This window comes from Scyliorhinus canicula, chromosome 1 (genome assembly GCF_902713615.1).
Source record: "Scyliorhinus canicula chromosome 1, sScyCan1.1, whole genome shotgun sequence".
NCBI lineage: Eukaryota > Metazoa > Chordata > Chondrichthyes > Carcharhiniformes > Scyliorhinidae > Scyliorhinus > Scyliorhinus canicula.
In genome coordinates this window covers 1723101-1742654 of record NC_052146.1, presented here as the reverse complement: position 1 = coordinate 1742654, position 19554 = coordinate 1723101, and the positions used below count along the sequence as shown (strand labels likewise).

General features: G+C 47.7%; 1 protein-coding gene across 1 annotated transcript in view; it reads left to right on the top strand.

Annotated features, from left to right (window-relative positions):
- Window positions 1-19554, top strand: part of atp6v0a2b (ATPase H+ transporting V0 subunit a2b) — an 89329-nt gene that overhangs the window by 46109 nt on the left and 23666 nt on the right. Inside the window, exons 7-9 of the mRNA XM_038817773.1 lie at window positions 6976-7094; window positions 8671-8881; window positions 14820-14939. Of these exons, the coding sequence (XP_038673701.1) occupies window positions 6976-7094; window positions 8671-8881; window positions 14820-14939 (450 nt within the window). The remainder of the gene's footprint in view (window positions 1-6975; window positions 7095-8670; window positions 8882-14819; window positions 14940-19554) is intronic.

The following is a 19554-nucleotide window of genomic DNA, read 5'->3' as shown; positions in this document are numbered from 1 at the left end:
CCACCATCATACCACCCCCCCCCCCACCCACCCCCCACCATCACCACCACCCCCCCACCATCATCACCCCCACCACCCCCCCACCATCATCACCCCCCCACCATCATCACCCCCCCCACCATCATCACCCCCCCCACCATCATCACCACCACCCCCACCACCACCCCCCCCCCCCCCCCCCCCCCACCATCACACCACCCACCCCCCCCCCCCCCCCCCCCCACCATCACCACCACCCCCCCCACCATCACCACCCCCCCACCATCACCACCACCCCCACCAAGGTGTTAACCTTGTGTACGGTGCACTTTCCGGGAGCAGGTGCAGACTTGATGGGCCGAATGGCCTCCTTCTGCACTGTAAATTCTATGTAAAAAATCGCAACTTAACTCAGAATTAAAAGACCGAAATTTTAAACAAGACATAGCAAAACATAGAACCATTTTTCTCATCACTCCACCATCCTGTCTCCTCCCCCAAACTCAGCCCCCCACAGTTTGAGTTTAAAAGTTGTTACACCAGGTTGCCAGGTTCTACCCCTCCCACTTTGACTGATTCCTATCAGTTCCATCACTTTCAAAGAGAATGAAACACAATAGAAGAAGCTCCAAGCAGCTTAATCAAAGTTATGCATGCAAGAATCAACCATCTTTGTTACAGAGACTAAATCAAAATCAAATTACACAAGACGAGAGAAAAGAAGAGAGAAAAGCATTAAAAAAAAATAAATAAATAAAACACCCAACATCGCAATTTAACTCACAGAATTAAAAGACTGAAATTTTAAACAAGACAAAGCAGAACATAGAACCATGTTTCTCTCCTCCCCGCCACTCCATCCTGTCCCTCAAACTCAGCCCACCACAGTTAGAATTTAAGAGTCCTCAAGCCAGATTATTGTCATTCATGAAAGTAACCACCTCTTCTGGAGAATTGAAATACAGCTCCCAGTTCTCGTAGGTCACCCAAAGATGTGCCGGGCGTAACAGTCCGAATTTAATGTCTTTCTCGAACAGGACCGCCTCAACTTTGTTGAAACTTGCTCTCCTCTTTATGAGTTCTGGTCCCCAGTCTTGGTACACCCGGATCTCTGATTCTTCCCACATGTCCCATTTCATCTGCCTGGCCCACTTCATGATACGCTCCTTGTCGATGAATTGATGTAGCCTCACCACCGTGGCCCTCGGGGGCCCACGACCCTGAGGCTTACGTGCGAGCACCCTGTGCGCCCGGTCCACCTCCAGCGGCTTGTCAAACACACCAGCCCCGACCATCTGTAACATCTTCGCCACATACGCTCCCGCATCTGAACACTCCTTCTCCTCTGGCAGCCCGACGATTCGGATATTTTGCCTGCAAAACCGGTCCTCCAAGTCTTCCACTTTATCTAGCAGTCGTTTCTGGCTGTCCTGTAGTCTGCTAATTTCCAAAGCCATTGCTGTGGACTCCTCCTCGCATTCAGTCGCCAGCTCCTGCAGCTTTAGAATCTCCTGTCCCTGGGTCGTCATTTTCTCCTCCACCTGGTCATCCACCTCCTTAATCGAGGCTATCATCTGGGTTACACCTTCTGTACACTCCGTGCGATGCCGGGCGAACTTCCCATCCAGGCACTCGACCCATTGCTCCATTGGCCAGTGAGCTGGCGTGGGCACGCTTTGTCTTGTTACCATTCAGCTCGATGACCTCTGATTCCTGCTTTCACTCATCTTTTGGTTTCTCCTTTTTCGACTCTTATTTGGACACAATTCCATAAATTGAGGGTCACCCTTTCCTCTCCCTTCGATCAAGTTATGTTGAGAAATTTTCTGAAAAATCCGGCTTAAACACCATTTAAAAAAAACACTGAGGGCGAGAACTGCTGAATGTGCGACGGTTTACTCCATGGCCGCCAACTGGAACCCCCCTCCCTTCTTAAACAGGGTGTTACATTAGCCACTTTCCAGTCCTCTGGGACCCTTCCTACCTCCAGTGATTCCTGAAAGATCATCATCAATGCCTCCACAATTTCCTCAGCTATCTCTTTTAGAATCCTGGGGTGCAGTCCATCTGGTCCAGGTGACTTATCCACCTTCAGACCTTTCAGTTTCCCCAGAACCTTCTCCTTAGTAATGGTCACTGCGCTCACCACTACCCCCGGTTCTCCTGGAGCTCTGGCATCCCACTGGTGTCTTCCACCATGAGGACTGATGCAAAGTAACTGTTCAGTTTGTCTGCCATTTCTTTGTTTCCTATTATTACTTCTCCAGCCACATTTTATAATGGTCCAATGTCTATTTTTGCCTCTCTTACCTTTTATATATTGAAAAAAAACTCTTCCTATCTTCCTTTATATTACTAGCTAGCTTGCACTCATACTTCATCTTCTCTCCCACTTATTGCTTTTTTAGTTATCCTCTGCTCGCTTTTAAAGGCTTCCCAATCCTCTGGCTTCCCACTAATCCTCGCCACTTTGTATGCTTTTTCTTTAGCCTTTATGCTGTCCTTGACATCCCCCGTCAGCCATGGATGCCTCGTCCAGCCCTTAGCATGTTTCCTCCTTGGGATGAATTTCTGTTGTGCCTCCCGAATAACCCCCAAACCCCCTGCCATTGCTGTTCCACTGTCTTCCCTGCTCGGCTCCTTTTCCAATCAACTCTGGCCAGCTCCTCCCTCATGTCTTTGTAGTTACCCTTATTTAATTGTAATATTGTTACATCTGATTGCAGCTTCTCCCTCTCAAACTGCAGGGTAAATTCTATCATATTGTGGTCACTGCTCCCTAAGGGTTCCTTCACCTTAAATTCCCTAATCAAGTCTGTCTTATTACACATCACCAAATCCAGAATTGCCTGTTCCCTGTCGGCTCTACCAGAAGCTGCTTGAAAAAACCATCTCTTGGACATTCCACAAATTCCTTTTCTTGGGATCCACTACCAACCTGATTTTCCCAGTCCACCTGCATATTGAAGCCCCCATGATTATTGTAATATTGCCTTTGTCACATGCCCTTTCTATCTCTGGATTTATTTTCTGCCCCGCATCCTGATTACTTTTATCATAGAATTTACAGTGCAGAAGGAGGCCATTCAGCCCATCGAGTCTGCACCAGCTCTTGGAAAGAGCACCCTACCCAAGGTCAACACCTCCACCCTATCCCCATAACCCAGTGACCCCACCCAACACTAAGGGCAATATTGGACACTTAAGGGCAATTTATCATGGCCAATCCACCTAACCTGCACATCTTTGGACTGTGGGAGGAAACCGGAGCACCCGGAGGAAACCCACGCACACACGGGGAGGATGTGCAGACTCCGCACAGACAGTGACCCAAGCCGGAATCTAACCTGGGACCATGGAGCTGTGAAGCCATTGTGCTATCCACAATGCTACCGTGCTGCCCCAATGCTACCGTGCTGCCCCACTGTTAGGGGCCTGTACATAACTCCATCAGGGTCTTGTGCCTACTCTCTGTTAGCCAGCCAATCCTCTGTCTATGCCAATAGAATGTGGTTTATTGTAAGGGGAATTGAGTACAACAGTAGGGAGGTGATGTTTCAGTTACACAGGGCTTTGGTGAGGCCACATCAGGAGTACTAGAGGTCACAGGTTAAAAATAAGGGGTTGTCCATTTCAGCCAGAGATGAGAAGATTCTGTTTCTCAGAGTTGAGACTTTGGAACTCTTCTTCAAAAGGCAGAGTTTTTGAATATTCTAAGCCAGAGATAGATAGCTTCTTGATAAGTAACAGAGATGAAAAATTATTGGGGGTATTTGTGTCTGTCTTGTTTGCAGGGCAGTTAAAGGGGGAGTCAGATATTAGCTTGACGTTATTCGCTGCATATTTCATATTTGTTCTAGTTATGAATAAACAATAATTGTGTTTAATTTGACACACCTGATGACTAATTATTGGAGAGCCAAGGACCGATGCTTTTGGGTATTTTTCTAAGATTTATTGGTTAATTCACTTGCGCCTCTGGGGTCTGCGGGGCAGGAATTGACCGCACACAAGCCCAGGATGTTGTGACGTGACAATCCAATCAGCCATATCTTATTGAATAGCAGAGGAGGTACGAGGGGCCGAGTAGCCTATTCCTACTCCTAACTGGTATGTTCATAATATGTTATCTGCTACACAATGAGCTCTTACATTGGCTGATAACCTTTGATGTCGCACCTTGTCAAATGGCTTCTGGATCTCTCAGTACAACACATCCACAGGTTCCCCTCTATCCATCTTGCTTTTTACTTAAAGAACTCCAATAATTTAGTCAAATATATTTCCCTTTCACAAAACCACGTTAACTCTGCTTCATTGCACTCAGATATTTTCATTTTTTGGGTGCCCTTGCCCTGCTGATTGTAATTGTTTTAAGTTCCTCCCTCCCATGGCTCTGGATTCACAATTATTTGTGTCTTCTACAGTTGAAGACTGATGCAAAATAGATATTTCCTTATTTACCATTATTAATTCTCCATTTTCTCTTTTTTAAATATCTTAACTGTGACTGCCTATTTTTATATTTCTACCTCGCTTTCCCTCGTACTCTAATTTCTCCCTTCTTATTAATCTTTTCGGCAGTCTTTGTTGTTCTATATTTTCTGTCCAGTCTTCTGACCAGGCCACTCCTCTCTTTTATTTGATACTATCTTTAACTTCCTTGGTTACCACGGATGGTGTGGCCTTCCCTTGGAGTCTTCCTTTCTCGCTGGAATGTATCTTTTCTGAGTATTCTGAAACATCTCCTTAAATGTCTGCCACAGCATCTCCACTGGTTTAGCACACTGGGCTAAATCGCTGGCTTTTTAAGCAGACCAAGGCAGGCCAGCAACACGGTTCAATTCTCGTACCAGCCTCCCCGAACAGGCGCCGGAATGTGGCGACTAGGGGCTTTTCACAGTAACTTCATTGAAGCCTACTCGTGACAAGCGATTTTCATTTCATTTCATTTCCTATCCCCGAGCCCCACTGTCTAAAGATGTGCAGGTTAGGTGGATTGGCCATGCTAAGTTGCCCCTTAGTGTGCAGGTTAGGTGGATTGGCCATGCTAAGTTGCCCCTTAGTGTGCAGGTTAGGTGGATTGGCCATGCTAAGTTGCCCCTTAGTGTGCAGGTTAGGTGGGGTTACTGGGACAGGACGAGGGAGTGGGCATAGGTAGAGTGCTCTTTTGGCAGGTTGGTGCAGATGCGATGGGCTGAATGGCCTCCTGCAATGTGGAGATTGGCATTAGCAGATCTTCGGGGCTAAAATGTGCTGCTGCAAAAAACTCTCCCCAAAACTCTCTCTGAACTCATCATCCAGGCTACTTTTGCCAATCCGAATTGTCCAATCGATATGTAGGGTAAAATCACCCACGATTATTGTTGTATCTTTCTCACTAGCCCATATCATTTCTTCCTGGATACTCTGTACTACAGTGGGGTTGGGGGCCTATAAACCACTCCCAAACTACTAAATCCCGTCTCTACCCTAACTGATTCTAAACCTTGATATCCAGAACTAAGGTAATCTCTCTTTATTGTACTGATGTCATCCTTAATTAACAGAGGTCCTTTTCCTCGCTTCCTATCTTTCCTAAACGGTTTATAACACTGAATATTCAGGTCCCAGTCTTTGGCATCTTGCAGCCATGTCTCTGTAATGAGTAGCAGATCACACTTGTACATTTCTATTTGTTCTGTGATGAATGCTACATGCCTTTAGAACATAGAACATACAGTGCAGAAGGAGGCCATTCAGCCCATCGAGTCTGCACCCACCCACTTAAGCCCTCACTTCCACCCTATCCCCGTAACCCAATAACCTCTCCTCACCTTTTAGGACGCTAAGGGCAATTTTAGCATGGCCAATCCACCTAACCTGCATGTCTTTGGACTGTGGAGGAAACACGCGGAGGAAACGCACGCAGACACGGGAAGAACATGCAGACTCTGCACAGGAGTTCTGCCTTTTCACTATCTCTGTAACCTCTCGCCTTATCGGCTGGTTCACTCTTAGGTTCTTAGGTGTCCCGGTAGCACAGTGGTTAGCACTGTTGCTTCATAGCGCCGGGGTCACAGGTTAGATTCCCAGCTTGGGTCACTGTCAGTGTGGAGTCTGCACGTTCTCCCCGTGTCTGCGTGGGTTTCCTCCGGGTGCTCCGGTTTCCTCCCCCAAGTCCCGAAAGACGTGCTGTTGGGTGAATTGGACATTCTGAATTCTCCCGGGATAAAAGCAAATTGCTGCGGATGCTGGAATCTGAAACGAAAGAGAAAATGAAAAAATGCTGGAAAATCTCAGCAGGTCTGGCAGTATGTCAACTTATGCTTTGACAAAGAGTTCATTGGATTCGAAACGTCGGCTCTTTTCTCTCCCTACAGATGCTGCCAGACCTGCTGAGATTTTCCAGCATTTTTTCATTTTCTCTTTCGTTTCTGAATTCTCCCTCAGTGTACCCGAACAGGCGCCGGAATATGGTGACTAGGGACTTTTCACAGTAACTTAATTGCAGTGTTAATGTAAACCAACTTGTGATAATAATAAAGATTCTTACTATTGTGCACTCTGTCCCTTCCTGCCACACACTGATCAACAATTTTATTATTCCTAACCTCTTCTGCCTCGTCGTCCCTTTATTTAATTTATCACATCTTCCCAAATTTGATCCCTTTGTCCCACTATTTAATCTCTCCCACACTGGCCAGCTTCCACCGTCCTTTCACACACTGCATTTGTGATCAGCATAATTCATTGAGGACAAATATTGTCTACCTCTGGTCCTTTTTCCCATTACTTAAAATTTGTGTTGTTTGGTTACGTGGCTTTTGCTGGAGGAAACAATGTATAAAGAACTCTATCAGATCGTTCTGGAACCACCCCCTGCTCTCCAGAGAATATGTTCTCTGCTTCTCTCCATATTTCATCCCCCGCGCTATTGATTGCTACGTCTTGGTCCATAATTTTTAATTTGGACTAAAATCTGGATTTGTATAACTTTTTTGTTTTGTCTTTCAGATTTGGAATCTGGCAACTAATCGCCTCAGTTTTCTAAATTCATTTAAAATGAAAATGTCAGTAATCCTCGGCATTACTCACATGACTTTTGGAGTCATTCTTGGAGTCTTCAATCACTTGTAAGTCCTTCTAGAGCAAATGTACAGCAACACCAAAACGCACCTGCTCATCACTCTTGCTCTTCCGAGAATTCTCCAAACTTACCCTGCTGAAGCCATTGTAATTAATGTACAGCTTTACAGCTCATCAGAGAATTCCATGTCTACGCGGGTCCTCTGCTCCTTGAGCTGGGAGGCGCAAAGTCAGCCAGTTGCCAAACACGACTGGTGCCCAGTAATTTGTGGTGGGGATTCCTCCATGGCCTCGCTGCTCCCTATCTCTCTGACCTCCTCCAGCTCTCCGACATTTCTGCACTCTTTCAATTCAGGCCGTTGACCATCCCTGGTTTTAAATTTTCCACCGGTGGGGGTGCTGAAGGTTTGGAATTCCTGCCCTGAACCTTCCGTCTCTTTTATCCTTCACAATTCTCCTTAAAACTGACCACTCCGTCCCAGCTTTTGGTCCTAATATCTCCTAATGTGGCTCAGAGTCCGACTTGTCTGATTAATGTTCCTGTTGGATGTGAATGCCTTAGACTGATGTCTCACTACATTGAAGAGGCTACATAAACGGAAGTTGTTAAGAAGGAGCTGGTAAGAGTAGGAACATTGCCAAAAAAAAATCATCTCTCACTACATTGTGCAGAAAGTGTTTAAATTACATGTGTGAGATCACTGAGACAACAAATATCATCACACCTGGGCTAGGTTCACAATTAAAAGAGTGCAGCAAAGTTCTCAGAGCTGTTCTGGGGTTAGGGAGAGTGGGATTGGTCTGGATTTGTTTATTGTCACGTGTACTGAGGTACAATAAAAAGTATTGTTCTGCGTACAGTTCATTAATAAGTTGGGACTTTTCTCAGTCAATGGGTCTTTGTGATCAGCCATTTTTGCTACTGGGCAGTAATAACATGATGAATGATAGAATTTACAGTGCCTAAGGAGGCCAATCGGCCCACCGAGTCGGCATCGGCCCTTGGAAACAGCACCCCACTGCAGCCCACACCTCCACCCCATCCCCGTAAACCCAACCCACCTTTTTGGGCACTAAGGGGCAATTTAGCATGGCCAATCCACCAAGCCTGCATATCTTTGGACTATGGGAGGAAACCGAAGCACCCGGAGGAAACCCACGCTGACACAGGGACAACGTGCAGACTCCGCACGGACAGTGACCCAAGCTGGGAATTGAACTCGGGACCCTGGAGCCTGTGAAGCAACAGTGCCAACCACTGCGCTACTGTGCTGCCCCTATGATGCTGGGTTCTAATGACTTCTGCCTCAAGGATCAAAAGGTTTGAAGGGTGGTTCCAGATGCTATTGGCTAGATGTGATGGTGTCTGCGATCCTGTGTTCTCTAGACAATAGTACTATTTTTGCAATACATTTGGAAATGTGAAGCTTTCGATGATGTGTCTGTTGTCAAACTTGTTATAATTAAAGTTAAATAATTATAGTAATTACAGTAATTGCAGTAAGATAATGGTGTATAAATAATGATGGTCCCTGCTAGAAAATGAAGATTGTGCCTAAGCTTTTGACACATATATTGACACTGTTGTTTGATTAATTTTATTTTTATTTTTGTACAATCCAGGCACTTTAAGAAGCAATTTAACATCTACCTGGTATTTATCCCTGAAATGCTGTTTATGATGTGCCTCTTTGGGTATCTTGTGTTTATGATCATTTATAAATGGCTGGCATATTCTGCTGCAAACTCCGAATTGGCTCCGAGTATCTTGATCCATTTTATAAACATGTTCGTCATGCAAAGGTCTGAAGATGCTAAACTTTACCCAGGACAGGTAGGTGTTGAGAGTATGTTTGATGCATACTTTGTGAAATTGTGTATCTTGTTCACTGATTTTAATAAGATCATCTTGTGGCAATGTCTTGTAATTTTTCTTCAAGTTGGATATTTAATGGAAAAAGTCACGTTCTCTGAATAATAACAATAATCTTTATTATTGTCACAAGTAGGCTTACATTAACACTGCAATGAAGTTACTGTGAAAATCCCCTCGTCGCCACATTCCGGCGCCTGTTCGGGTACACTGAGGGAGAATTCAGAATGTCCAATTCACCCAACAGCACCTCTTTCGGGACTTGTGGGAGGAAACCAGAGCACCCGGAGGAAACCCACGCAGACACGGGGAGAACGTGCAGACTCTGCACAGACAGTGACCCAAGCCGGGAATCGAACCTGGGACCCTGACGCTGTGAAGCAGCAGTGCTAACCACTGGGCTACCGTGCTGCCCAATATACGACAGAAGGCCATTCAGTCCCTTGAGCCTGTGCTGCTGCCATTCAATTGGATCATGGCCGATCTGTATCCTACCTTCATTTATCTGCCTCCATATTCTTTAACATTCTTGCTGGCAAAAATGTATCAGCCTCTGATTTAAATCCTGCACTGGGACACCCAGCTCCCCACTTCCTACATCCTCTGTGTGAGGAAGTTTTTTCCAACTTCCCTCCTGAACAGTTAGCCTCTGATTTTCAGGTTCTGCCCACACGTCCTAGATCCATCCACCAACGGGATTGTTTTCTCTTTAACTCCATTAGTGCCTTTCAAGGGGGCAGCACGGTAGCATGGTGGTTAGCATAAATGCTTCACAGCTCCAGGGTCCCAGGTTCGATTCCGATTCCCGGCTGGGTCACTGTCTGTGCGGAGTCTGCACGTCCTCCCCGTGTGTGCGTGGGTTTCCTCCGGGTGCTCCGGTTTCCTCCCACAGTCCAAAGACGTGCGGGTTAGGTGGATTGGCCATGCTAAATTGCCCGTAGTGTCCTAAAAAGTAAGGCTGGGGGGGGTTGTTGGGTTACGGGTATAGGGTGGATACGTGGGTTTGAGTAGGGTGAGCATTGCTCGGCACAACATCGAGGGCCGAAGGGCCTGTTCTGTGCTGTACTGTTCTAAAAAGGGGCTGGTTTAGCACACTGGGCTAAATCGCTGGCTTTTAAAGCAGACCAAGGCAGGCCAGTAGCACGGTTCAATTCCCGTACCAGCCTCCCCGAACAGGTGCCAGAATGTGGCGACTAGGGGATTTTCACAGTAACTTCATTGAAGCCTACTCGTGACAAGAAGCAATTTTCACTGTTTTCAAATTCTCAACATTTTCAAACAAAGTATCCATTAACCCTTTATGTTTCAGGGACTATAATCCTAGTTTATGAAATCTCTCATGATAATCTAACATTGGAACTTTGATAACATTCTGTTGATGTGTTGCACTCCTTCCGAAGCCAGTATGTCCTCTCTAAGCTGCAGTGCCCAAAACTGTCCACATGAGAGGTAGGGACAGGGTGGATAGCAACAAGCTTTTTACAAGAGTGGGGGTGTCAATTACAAGGGGTCACGATTTCAAGGTGAGAGGGGGAAAGTTTAAGGGAGATGTGCGTGGAAAGTATTTTACGCAGAGGGTGGTGGGTGCCTGGAACGCTTTGCCAGCGGAGGTGGTAGAGGCGGGCACGATAGCATCATTTAAGATGCATCTAGACGGATATATGAACGGGCGGGGAACAGAGGGAAGTAGATCCTTGGAAAATCGGTGACAGGTTTAGATAAAGGATCTGGATCGGCGCAGGCTGGGAGGGCCGAAGGGCCTGTTCCTGTGCTGTAATTTTCTTTGTTCTTTGTGCTGCAGATGTGGGGTAGATGTGCGGTACGGGTGGGGTAGGGCTGGGGTAGATGTGCGGTAGGGGTGGGGTGAGGTAGGTGTGAGGCGGGGTAGGTGTGGGGTAGCATGGGCTTTATCGGGCTGATGGAAAACTTGCCCTTTAGTTATGAAACCTCACATCCAGTTTCTGATTTAACCTGACTAATATATTTTAGTGATTTGCATACGTGGGCCCCCATATTCCGAGTTCACCATTTGAAAAACATAACTCTGATAAATCCATTTTTTGACCCGAAAGAGATGACCCCACAGTATCCTAATTTGCTGCCGATGATATAATTCTAGAGTTGGTGACTGTGAGAGGAGATGAGCTTTGATCGTGGGCTTTACTCCACATGTCCCTTGGAATCGGTTCCCAAGAACATTTCTGTAACTGGAGTCCGCCTTTAGCTTCCCAATATCTGTGTTGATGTGCTGAGCCAGGGATTTACCTCTGGTCACTGAGCTTGGAGACATCATATGATCTCCTTATCTTCCAGAAATGGGAGAATAAGCACTTTTATTGAGGCTGGGGTTAAAACTACGGAATTGATTTATTTTCAAGTAAGGAAGAAAATAGATAATATGAACTGTTTTATGGACAGCGATAGCCGTCTTGGGTGTGTGTGTGTGTGTGTGTGTGTGGGGGGGGGGGGGGGGGGGGGGGGGGGGGGTGATAGTCTCTTTAAGACCTACGAATGTCTGGAAGATAATTTCTAGCAAAACACCTTGGTCCCAGAAACTGATCATGTGACCAAGCTGCCTTGGAGATAATCAGTAGAAAAAGGCTCATCAAAAAGTTAATTATAGGGGAGAGTTGATGGTGTGTGGGGTTTTGTGTGCAAACAGTTTAGTTTAGTTTGGAACTAGCAAGCTCTAAACGGCCTTCTCTTTTGAGTAGGATTCAGTTATAATTCTGTGTGCAAAGAGAATTGCTCAAACTCCAGCTGAGTTTATGCCGAACTGTGTCGACCAGTTAGATAGCTGAGAGATATGTTTACCGACCAGCATTATGAATAGGATTAACAGACATCATGTTATAACAACCGAGATAACTTGGCCATTTAAGTTCATTCACACGAAGCCTCCGTGACCTTGTTGCTACTTTATCTCCTGGTCTGCATAATCCAGCAGGGCTTCAGAGTCCAAAGCTCCAGATCTGGGGAGAACTCGCCAATTCCTCCAATTATAACACAAGATCTTGGAAAGAGAAAACAGGACCCTGCATTAATGTGTCACTTGCAACTCTTACCTGGATTTATTTTTTAAAAAGGCACATTTGCAACCAGTCCAAGCCGGTAAGAAGAAGGCAGTTGTGACAGTGCAGCACTCCTTCAGTACTGACCCTCTGACAGTGCGGCACTCCCTCAGTACTGACCCTCCCACAGTGCGGCACTCCCTCAGTACTGACCCTCTGACAGTGCGGCACTCCTTCAGTACTGACCCTCTGTCAGTGCGGCACTCCCTCAGTACTGACCCTCTGACTGTGCAGCACTCCCTCAGTACTGACCCTCTGACAGTGCAGCACTCCCTCAGTACTGACCCTCTGACAGTGCAGCACTCCCTCAGTACTGACCCTCTGACTGTGCAGCACTCCCTCAGTACTGACCCTCTGACAGTGCAGCACTCCCTCAGTACTGACCTCTGACAGTGCGGCACTCCCTCAGTACTGACCCTCTGACAGTGCGGCACTCCCTCAGTACTGACCCTCTGAGAGTGCAGCACTCCCTCAGTACTGACCCTCTGACAGTGCGGCACTCCCTCAGTACTGACCCTCTGACAGTGCAGCACTCCCTCAGTACTGACCCTCTGACAGTGCGGCACTCCCTCAGTACTGACCCTCTGACAGTGCGGCACTCCCTCAGTACTGCCCCTCTGACAGTGCGGCGCTCCCTCAGTACTGACCCTCTGAGAGTGCAGCACTCCCTCAGTACTGACCCTCTGACAGTGCGGCACTCCCTCAGTACTGACCCTCTGACAGTGCAGCACTCCCTCAGTACTGACCCTCTGACAGTGCGGCACTCCCTCAGTACTGACCCTCTGACAGTGCGGCACTCCCTCAGTACTGCCCCTCTGACAGTGCGGCGCTCCCTCAGTACTGACCCTCTGACAGTGCAGCACTCCCTCAGTACTGACCCTCTGACAGTGCAGCGCTCCCTCAGTACTGACTCTCTGACAGTGCGGCACTCCCTCAGTACTGACCCTCTGACAGTGCAGCACTCCCTCAGTACAGACCCTCTGACAGTGCAGCACTCCCTCAGTACTGACCCTCTGACAGTGCAGCACTCCCTCAGTACTGACCCTCTGACAGTGCGGCACTCCCTCAGTACTGACCCTCTGACAGTGCGGCACTCCCTCAGTACTGACCCTCTGACGGTGCAGCACTCCCTCAGTACTGACCCTCTGACAGTGCGGCACTCCCTCAGTACTGACCCTCTGACAGGGCGGCACTCCCTCAGTACAGACCCTCTGACAGTGCGGCACTCCCTCAGTACTGACCCTCTGACATTGCGGATCTCCCTCAGTACTGACCGTCTGACAGTGCGGCACTCCCTCAGTACTGACCCTCTGACAGTGCGGCACTCCGTCAGTACTGACCCTCTGACAGTGCGGCACTCCCTCAGTACTGACCCTCTGACAGAGCAGCACTCCCTCAGTACTGACCCTCTGACAGTGCGGCGCTCCCTCAGTACTGACCCTCTGACAGTGCAGCACTCACTCAGTACTGACCCTCTGACAGTGCAGCACTCCCTCAGTACTGACCCTCTGACAGTGCGGCACTCCCTCAGTACTGACCCTTTGACAGTGCAGCGCTCCCTCAGTACTGACCCTCTGACAGTGCGGCACTCCCTCAGTACTGACCGTCTGACAGTGCGGCACTCCCTCAGTACTGACCCTCTGACAGAGCAGCACTCCCTCAGTACTGACCCTCTGACAGTGCGGCACTCCCTCAGTACTGACCCTCTGACAGTGCAGCGCTTCCTCAGTACTGACCCTCTGACAGTGCAGCACTCCCTCAGTACTGACCCTCTGACAGTGCAGCACTCCCTCAGTACTGACCCTCTGACAGGGCAGCACTCCCTCAGTACTGACCCTCTGACAGTGCGGCGCTCCCTCAGTACTGACCCTCTGACAGTGCGGCACTCCCTCAGTACTGACCCTCTGACAGTGCAGCACTCCCTCAGTACTGACCCTCTGACAGTGCGGAGCTCCCTCAGTACTAACCCTCTGACAGTGCAGCACTCCCTCAGTACTGACCCTCTGACAGTGCGGCGCTCCCTCAGTACTGACCCTCTGACAGTGCGGCACTCCCTCAGTACTGACCCTCTGACAGTGCGGCGCTCCCTCAGTACTGACCCTCTGACAGTGCAGCACTCCCTCAGTACTGACCCTCTGACAGTGCGGCACTCCCTCAGTACTGACCCTCTGACAGTGCGGCGCTCCCTCAGTACTGCATTAAAGTGTCAGTCTAGGTTACTGGATTGTGTGATTGGATATGGGCTTGAACTCATATCCACCGACTGAGACAAGAGCCGTGGCATTGCAGAATGATCAGAGAATCCCAATGGTGAGGAAGGAGGACATTCGGCCCATCGAGTCCATGTTGACCCACTGAAAGAGTGCTGCACCGAGGCTCACTCCCTCGTAACCCCACCTAACCATTGGACACGAAGGGACAATTTAACATGACCAATCCACATAACCTGCACATCTTGGAACATTTTATTAAGTAGCTTTCACAGAATCCCTACAGAGCAGAGGGAGGCCACAAATGTTTCTGCTCTTTCTCTCTGTGAAATCCGTTGGTAATCCTTTCCCCCAATACTGTTTCATGGGGTATCGCTGAATATACAAACAAATTTACCTGTTTCTGCACTTTGTTATTCTTCAAACTGTTCAGAGTTTGTCTCCTGTAACTGACTCCAGCTCCAACAGGAAGAACTAAAGTTATTCCGAGTTGATGTGTTTGTAATAAATTAATTTAAAAACAGCCAATTTTAAAAGTGATCAGATTCAGATATGTTGGTGCAGTTATGTATTTCTAATGATACAAACATGTAATAATTTGTATTCATTTGTGAACAGAATGGAGTCCAAATATTCCTGGTTGTCATTTCTATATTATCTGTTCCCGTTTTGCTGTTTGGGAAACCGGGATATCTGTACTGGAGGCAGCACGGAGGAAGAAACTTTGGGACATACAGAGTAGGTCTTTGAATTGCATCAATGTTTGAGTAATCTGTCTGCTCTCCTCTTCATATCTGGGCCGCGTTGAAGCTTTCCCCATGGTTATTACATTTGGTGGAATGCTGGGCACCGGTCCCTCAGGAACGCCACTTGTGCTCCCACTGACCCGATGTGACCTTTCCCCTCTCTGTCACTGTCCAATCCATGTCAATGCAAGGTTCTCTGGCAGCTGGACGTGTGCGTTCACTCCTACAATAAGGGGATAGAGTGTTTAAATGGAAGGGTTTGTGTTAACATAGAACAGTACAGCACAGAACAGGCCCTTCGGCCCTCCATGTTGTGCCGAGCATTGTCCGAAACCAAGATCAAGTTATCCCACTCCTTCTGTCGTGAGACAATGGAAAACTTTAAACCGTTGGGAAACTTTACTGATTTGGCTCGACTTTTTTTGAATTGATTGGTATTATATAGAACATAGAACATACAGTGCAGAAGGAGGCCATTCGGTCCATCGAGTCTGCACCGACCCACATTAAGCTCTCACTTCCACCCTATCCCCGTAACCCAATAACCCCTCCTAACCTTTTTGGACACTAAGGGCAATTTAGCATGGCCAATCCACCTAACCAGCTCATCTTTGGACTGTGGGAGGAAACCGGAGCACCCGGAGGAAACCCACGCACACACGGGGAGAACGTGCAGACTGCGCACAGTGACCCAGCGGGGAATCGAACCTGGGACCCTGGCGCTGTGAAGCCACAGTGCTAACCACTGTGCTACAGTGCCGCCCAAATTATAGAATTATAGTATTATAGAATAACACAATACAGAGGAGACCTTGTGGCCCATCGTACCTGTACTAGCTCTGCCAATGGGCAGTTCATCTCGCTCTGCTGCCCCTTCTCTTTCTATACAGCCATGCTTCCCTTCAAATATTTATCCAGTTCCCCTTTGGAAGTTACAATTGAATCTGCTTCCATTGCCCACTCACCTGATAAAGGAGCTGTGCTCCGAAAGCCAGTAATTTGAAACAGCCCGTTGGACTTTAACCTGGTGCTGTAAGACTTTTACTGTGCCCTTTCAGACAGTGCACTCCAGGTTGCAACTCACTGCAGAAAAATGTTTGCTTATGTTACCTGTGACACTTTTGCCGATTGCTGTAAATCTGCGTCCTCTGGTTCAGCTTCTCTCAGTGGAAACAACTTCTCACTTGATCAGGACCCCTCATGATTTTGAACAACTCTTACCAATTCTCCCCTTAACCTTGTTTGTTCTAAAGGAAACAATCCCTGCTTCTCTGTTCTCTTCATATAACTGAAGTCAAAGAACAGGCCCTTTGGCCCTCCCAGCCTGTGCCGATCCACATCCTTCTGGTAATGTGGCGACCAGAACTGCATGCAGTATTCCAAATGTGGCCTAACCAAAGTCCTCTACAACTGTAACATGACCTGCCGACTCTTGTACTCAATACCCCGTCCGATGAAGGCAAGCATGCTGTATGCCTTCTTGACCACTCTTATCGACCTGCGTTGCCACCTTCAGGGTACAATGGACCTGAACTCCCAGATCTCTCTGTCCATCAATTCATCCAGATCATTTATGTATATCACAAACAACAGTGGTCCGAGCACGGATCCCTGTGGAACACCACTAGTCACCTTTCTCCATTTTGAGACACTGCCTTCCACCACTACTCTCTGTCTCCTGTTGCGCAGCCAGTTCTTTATCCATCTAGCTAGTACACCCTGAACCCCACTTTTTCCATCAACCTGCCATGGGAAACTTCATCAAACGCCTTACTGAAGTCCATGTATATGACATCTACAGCCCTTCCCTCATCAATTAACTTTGTCACTTCCTCAAAGAATTCTATTAGGTTTGTAAGACATGACCTTCCCTGAACAAAACCATGCTGTCTGTCACTGATAAGTCTATTTTCTTCCAAATGTGAATAGATCCTGTCCCTCAGTATCTTCTCCAACAGTTTGCCTACCACTGACGTCAAGCTCACAGATCTATAATTCCCTGGATTATCCCTGCTACCCTTCGTAAACAAAGGGACAACATTAGCAATTCTCCAGTCCTCCAGCACCTCACCCGTGCTCAAGGATGCTGCAAAGATATCTGTTAAGGTCCCAGCTATTTCGTCCCTTGCTTCCCTCAGGAACCTGGGATAGATCCCATCCGGACCTGGGGACTTGTCCACCTTAATGCCTTTTAGCATACCCAAAACTTCCCCCTTCCTTATGCCGACTTGACCTAGAGTATTTAAACATCCATCCCTAGCCTCAACATCCTGATGTCCCTCCCCTTGGTGAATACCGATGCAAAGTACTCATTAAGAATCTCACTCATTTCCTCTGACTCCACGCATAAATTCCCTCTTTTGTCTTTGAGTGGGCCAATCCTTTCTCTAGTTACCCTCTTGCTCCTTATATTTGAATAAAAGGCTTTGGGATTTTCCTTAACCCTGTTAGCCAAATATATTTCTTGACCCCTTTTAGCCCTCTTTATTGCGTGTTTGAGATTTGTCCTACTTTCCCGATATTCCTCCAAAGCTTCATCAGTTTTAAGTCGCCGAGATCTTATGTATGCTTCATTTTTAATCTTAGCTAGTCTCACAATTCCACCCGTCATCCATGGTTCCCTAACCTTGCCATTTCGATCTCTCATTTTCACAGGAACATGTCTGTCCTGCACTCTAATCAACCTTTCCTTAAAAGACTCCCACATTTCAAATGTGGATTTACCCTTAAACAGCTGCTCCCAATCCACATCCCCTAGCTCCTGCCGAATTTTGTTATACTCTGCCTTTCCCCAATTTAGCACTCCTCCTTTAGGACCACTCTCGTCTAGTCCATGAGTATTCTAAAACTTACGGAATTGTGATCGCCGACTGAAACATCAATCACCTGGCCGGGATAATTCCCCAATACCAGGTCCAGTATGGCCCCTTCCCGAGTTGGGCTATTTACATACTGCTCTAAAAAACTCTCCTGGATGCTCCTTACAAATTCTGTTCCATCTACGCCTCCAACACTACACGAATCCCATTCAATGTTGGGAAAGTTAAAATCTCCCATCACAACCACCCTATTGCTCCTACATTGTTCTATAATCTGTGTGCATATTTGTACCTCTACTTCACGCTCGCTTTTGGGAGGCCTGTAGTAATGTCCCAACAATGTTACTGCACCCTTCCTATTTCTTAGCTGTACCATATTGCCTCAGTGCTCGAATCCTCCATCGTGCCCTCCTTAATCACAGCTGTGATATCATCTCTGATGAGTAATGCAACTCCTCCACCCCTTCTACCTCCCTCTCTATCCCTCCTGAAGCATCTATACCCTGGGATATTTAGTCTTGCCCTTCCCTCAACCAAGTCTCAGTAATACCAATAACATAATATTCCCAGTAAGAAGTCTTACAACACCAGGTTAAAGTCCAACAGGTTTGTTTCAAACACGAGCTTTCGGAGCACGGCTCCTTCTTCAGGTGAATGGAAAGGCTTGTTCCAGAAATGTTTATATAGACACAGTCAGAGATGCCCCGGAATGCGAGCACCTGCAGGCAATCAAATCATCAAAGATGCAGAGAGAGAGGTAACTCCAGGTTAAAGAGGTGTAAATTGTCCCAAGCCAGTTCAGTCGGTAGGCCTCTGCAAGTCCAGGCTTGTTGGTGGGGGCCGAATGTAATGCGACATGAATCCCAGATCCCGGTTGAGTCCGCATTCATGCGTGCGGAACTTAGCTATAAGTTTTTGCTCAGCAATTTTGCGTTGTCGCGTCTCCTGAAGGCCTCCTTGTAGAATGCTGACCCGGAGATCAGAGGCTGAATGTCCTTGACTGCTGAAGTGTTCCCCAACTGGAAGGGAACAGTCCTGCCTGTTGATAGTCGCACGATGCCCGTTTATTCGTTGTCGCAGTGTCTGCATGGTCTCGCCAATGTACCACGCTTCGGGACATCCTTTCCTGCAGCGTATGAGGTAGACTACATTGGTCGAGTCGCACGAGTATGCGCCGCGTACCTGGTGGGTGGTGTTTCCACGTGTAATGGTGGTGTCCATGTCGATGATCTGGCATGTCTTGCAGAGATTACCCTGGCAGGGTTTTGTGGTGTTGTGGTTGCTGTTCTGAAGGCTGGGTAATTTGCTGCAAACAATGGTTTGTTTGAGGTTGCGCGGTTGTTTGAAGGCCAGTAGTGGGGGTGTGGGGATGACCTTGGCAAGATGTCCATCCTCGCTGATGATGTGTTGGAGGCTGCGAAGAAGATGTCGTAGTTTCTCCGCCCCAGGAAAGTACTGGACGACGAAGGGTACTCTGTCAGTGGTGTCCCGTGTTTGTCTTCTGAGGAGGTCGGTGCGGTTTTTTGCTGTGGCGCGGTGGAACTGTCGATCAATGAGTCGAGCGCCATATCCCGTTCGTACGAGGGCATCTTTCAGCATCTGTAGGTGTCTGTTGCGCTCCTCCTTGTCTGAGCAGATCCTGTGTATACGGAGGGCTTGTCCATAGGGGATGGCTTCTTTAATGTATTTCGGGTGAAAGCTGGAGAAGTGGAGCATCGTGAGATTATCTGTGGGCTTGCGGTAAAGCGAGGTGCTGAGGTGACCGTCCTTGATGGAGACGAGTGTGTC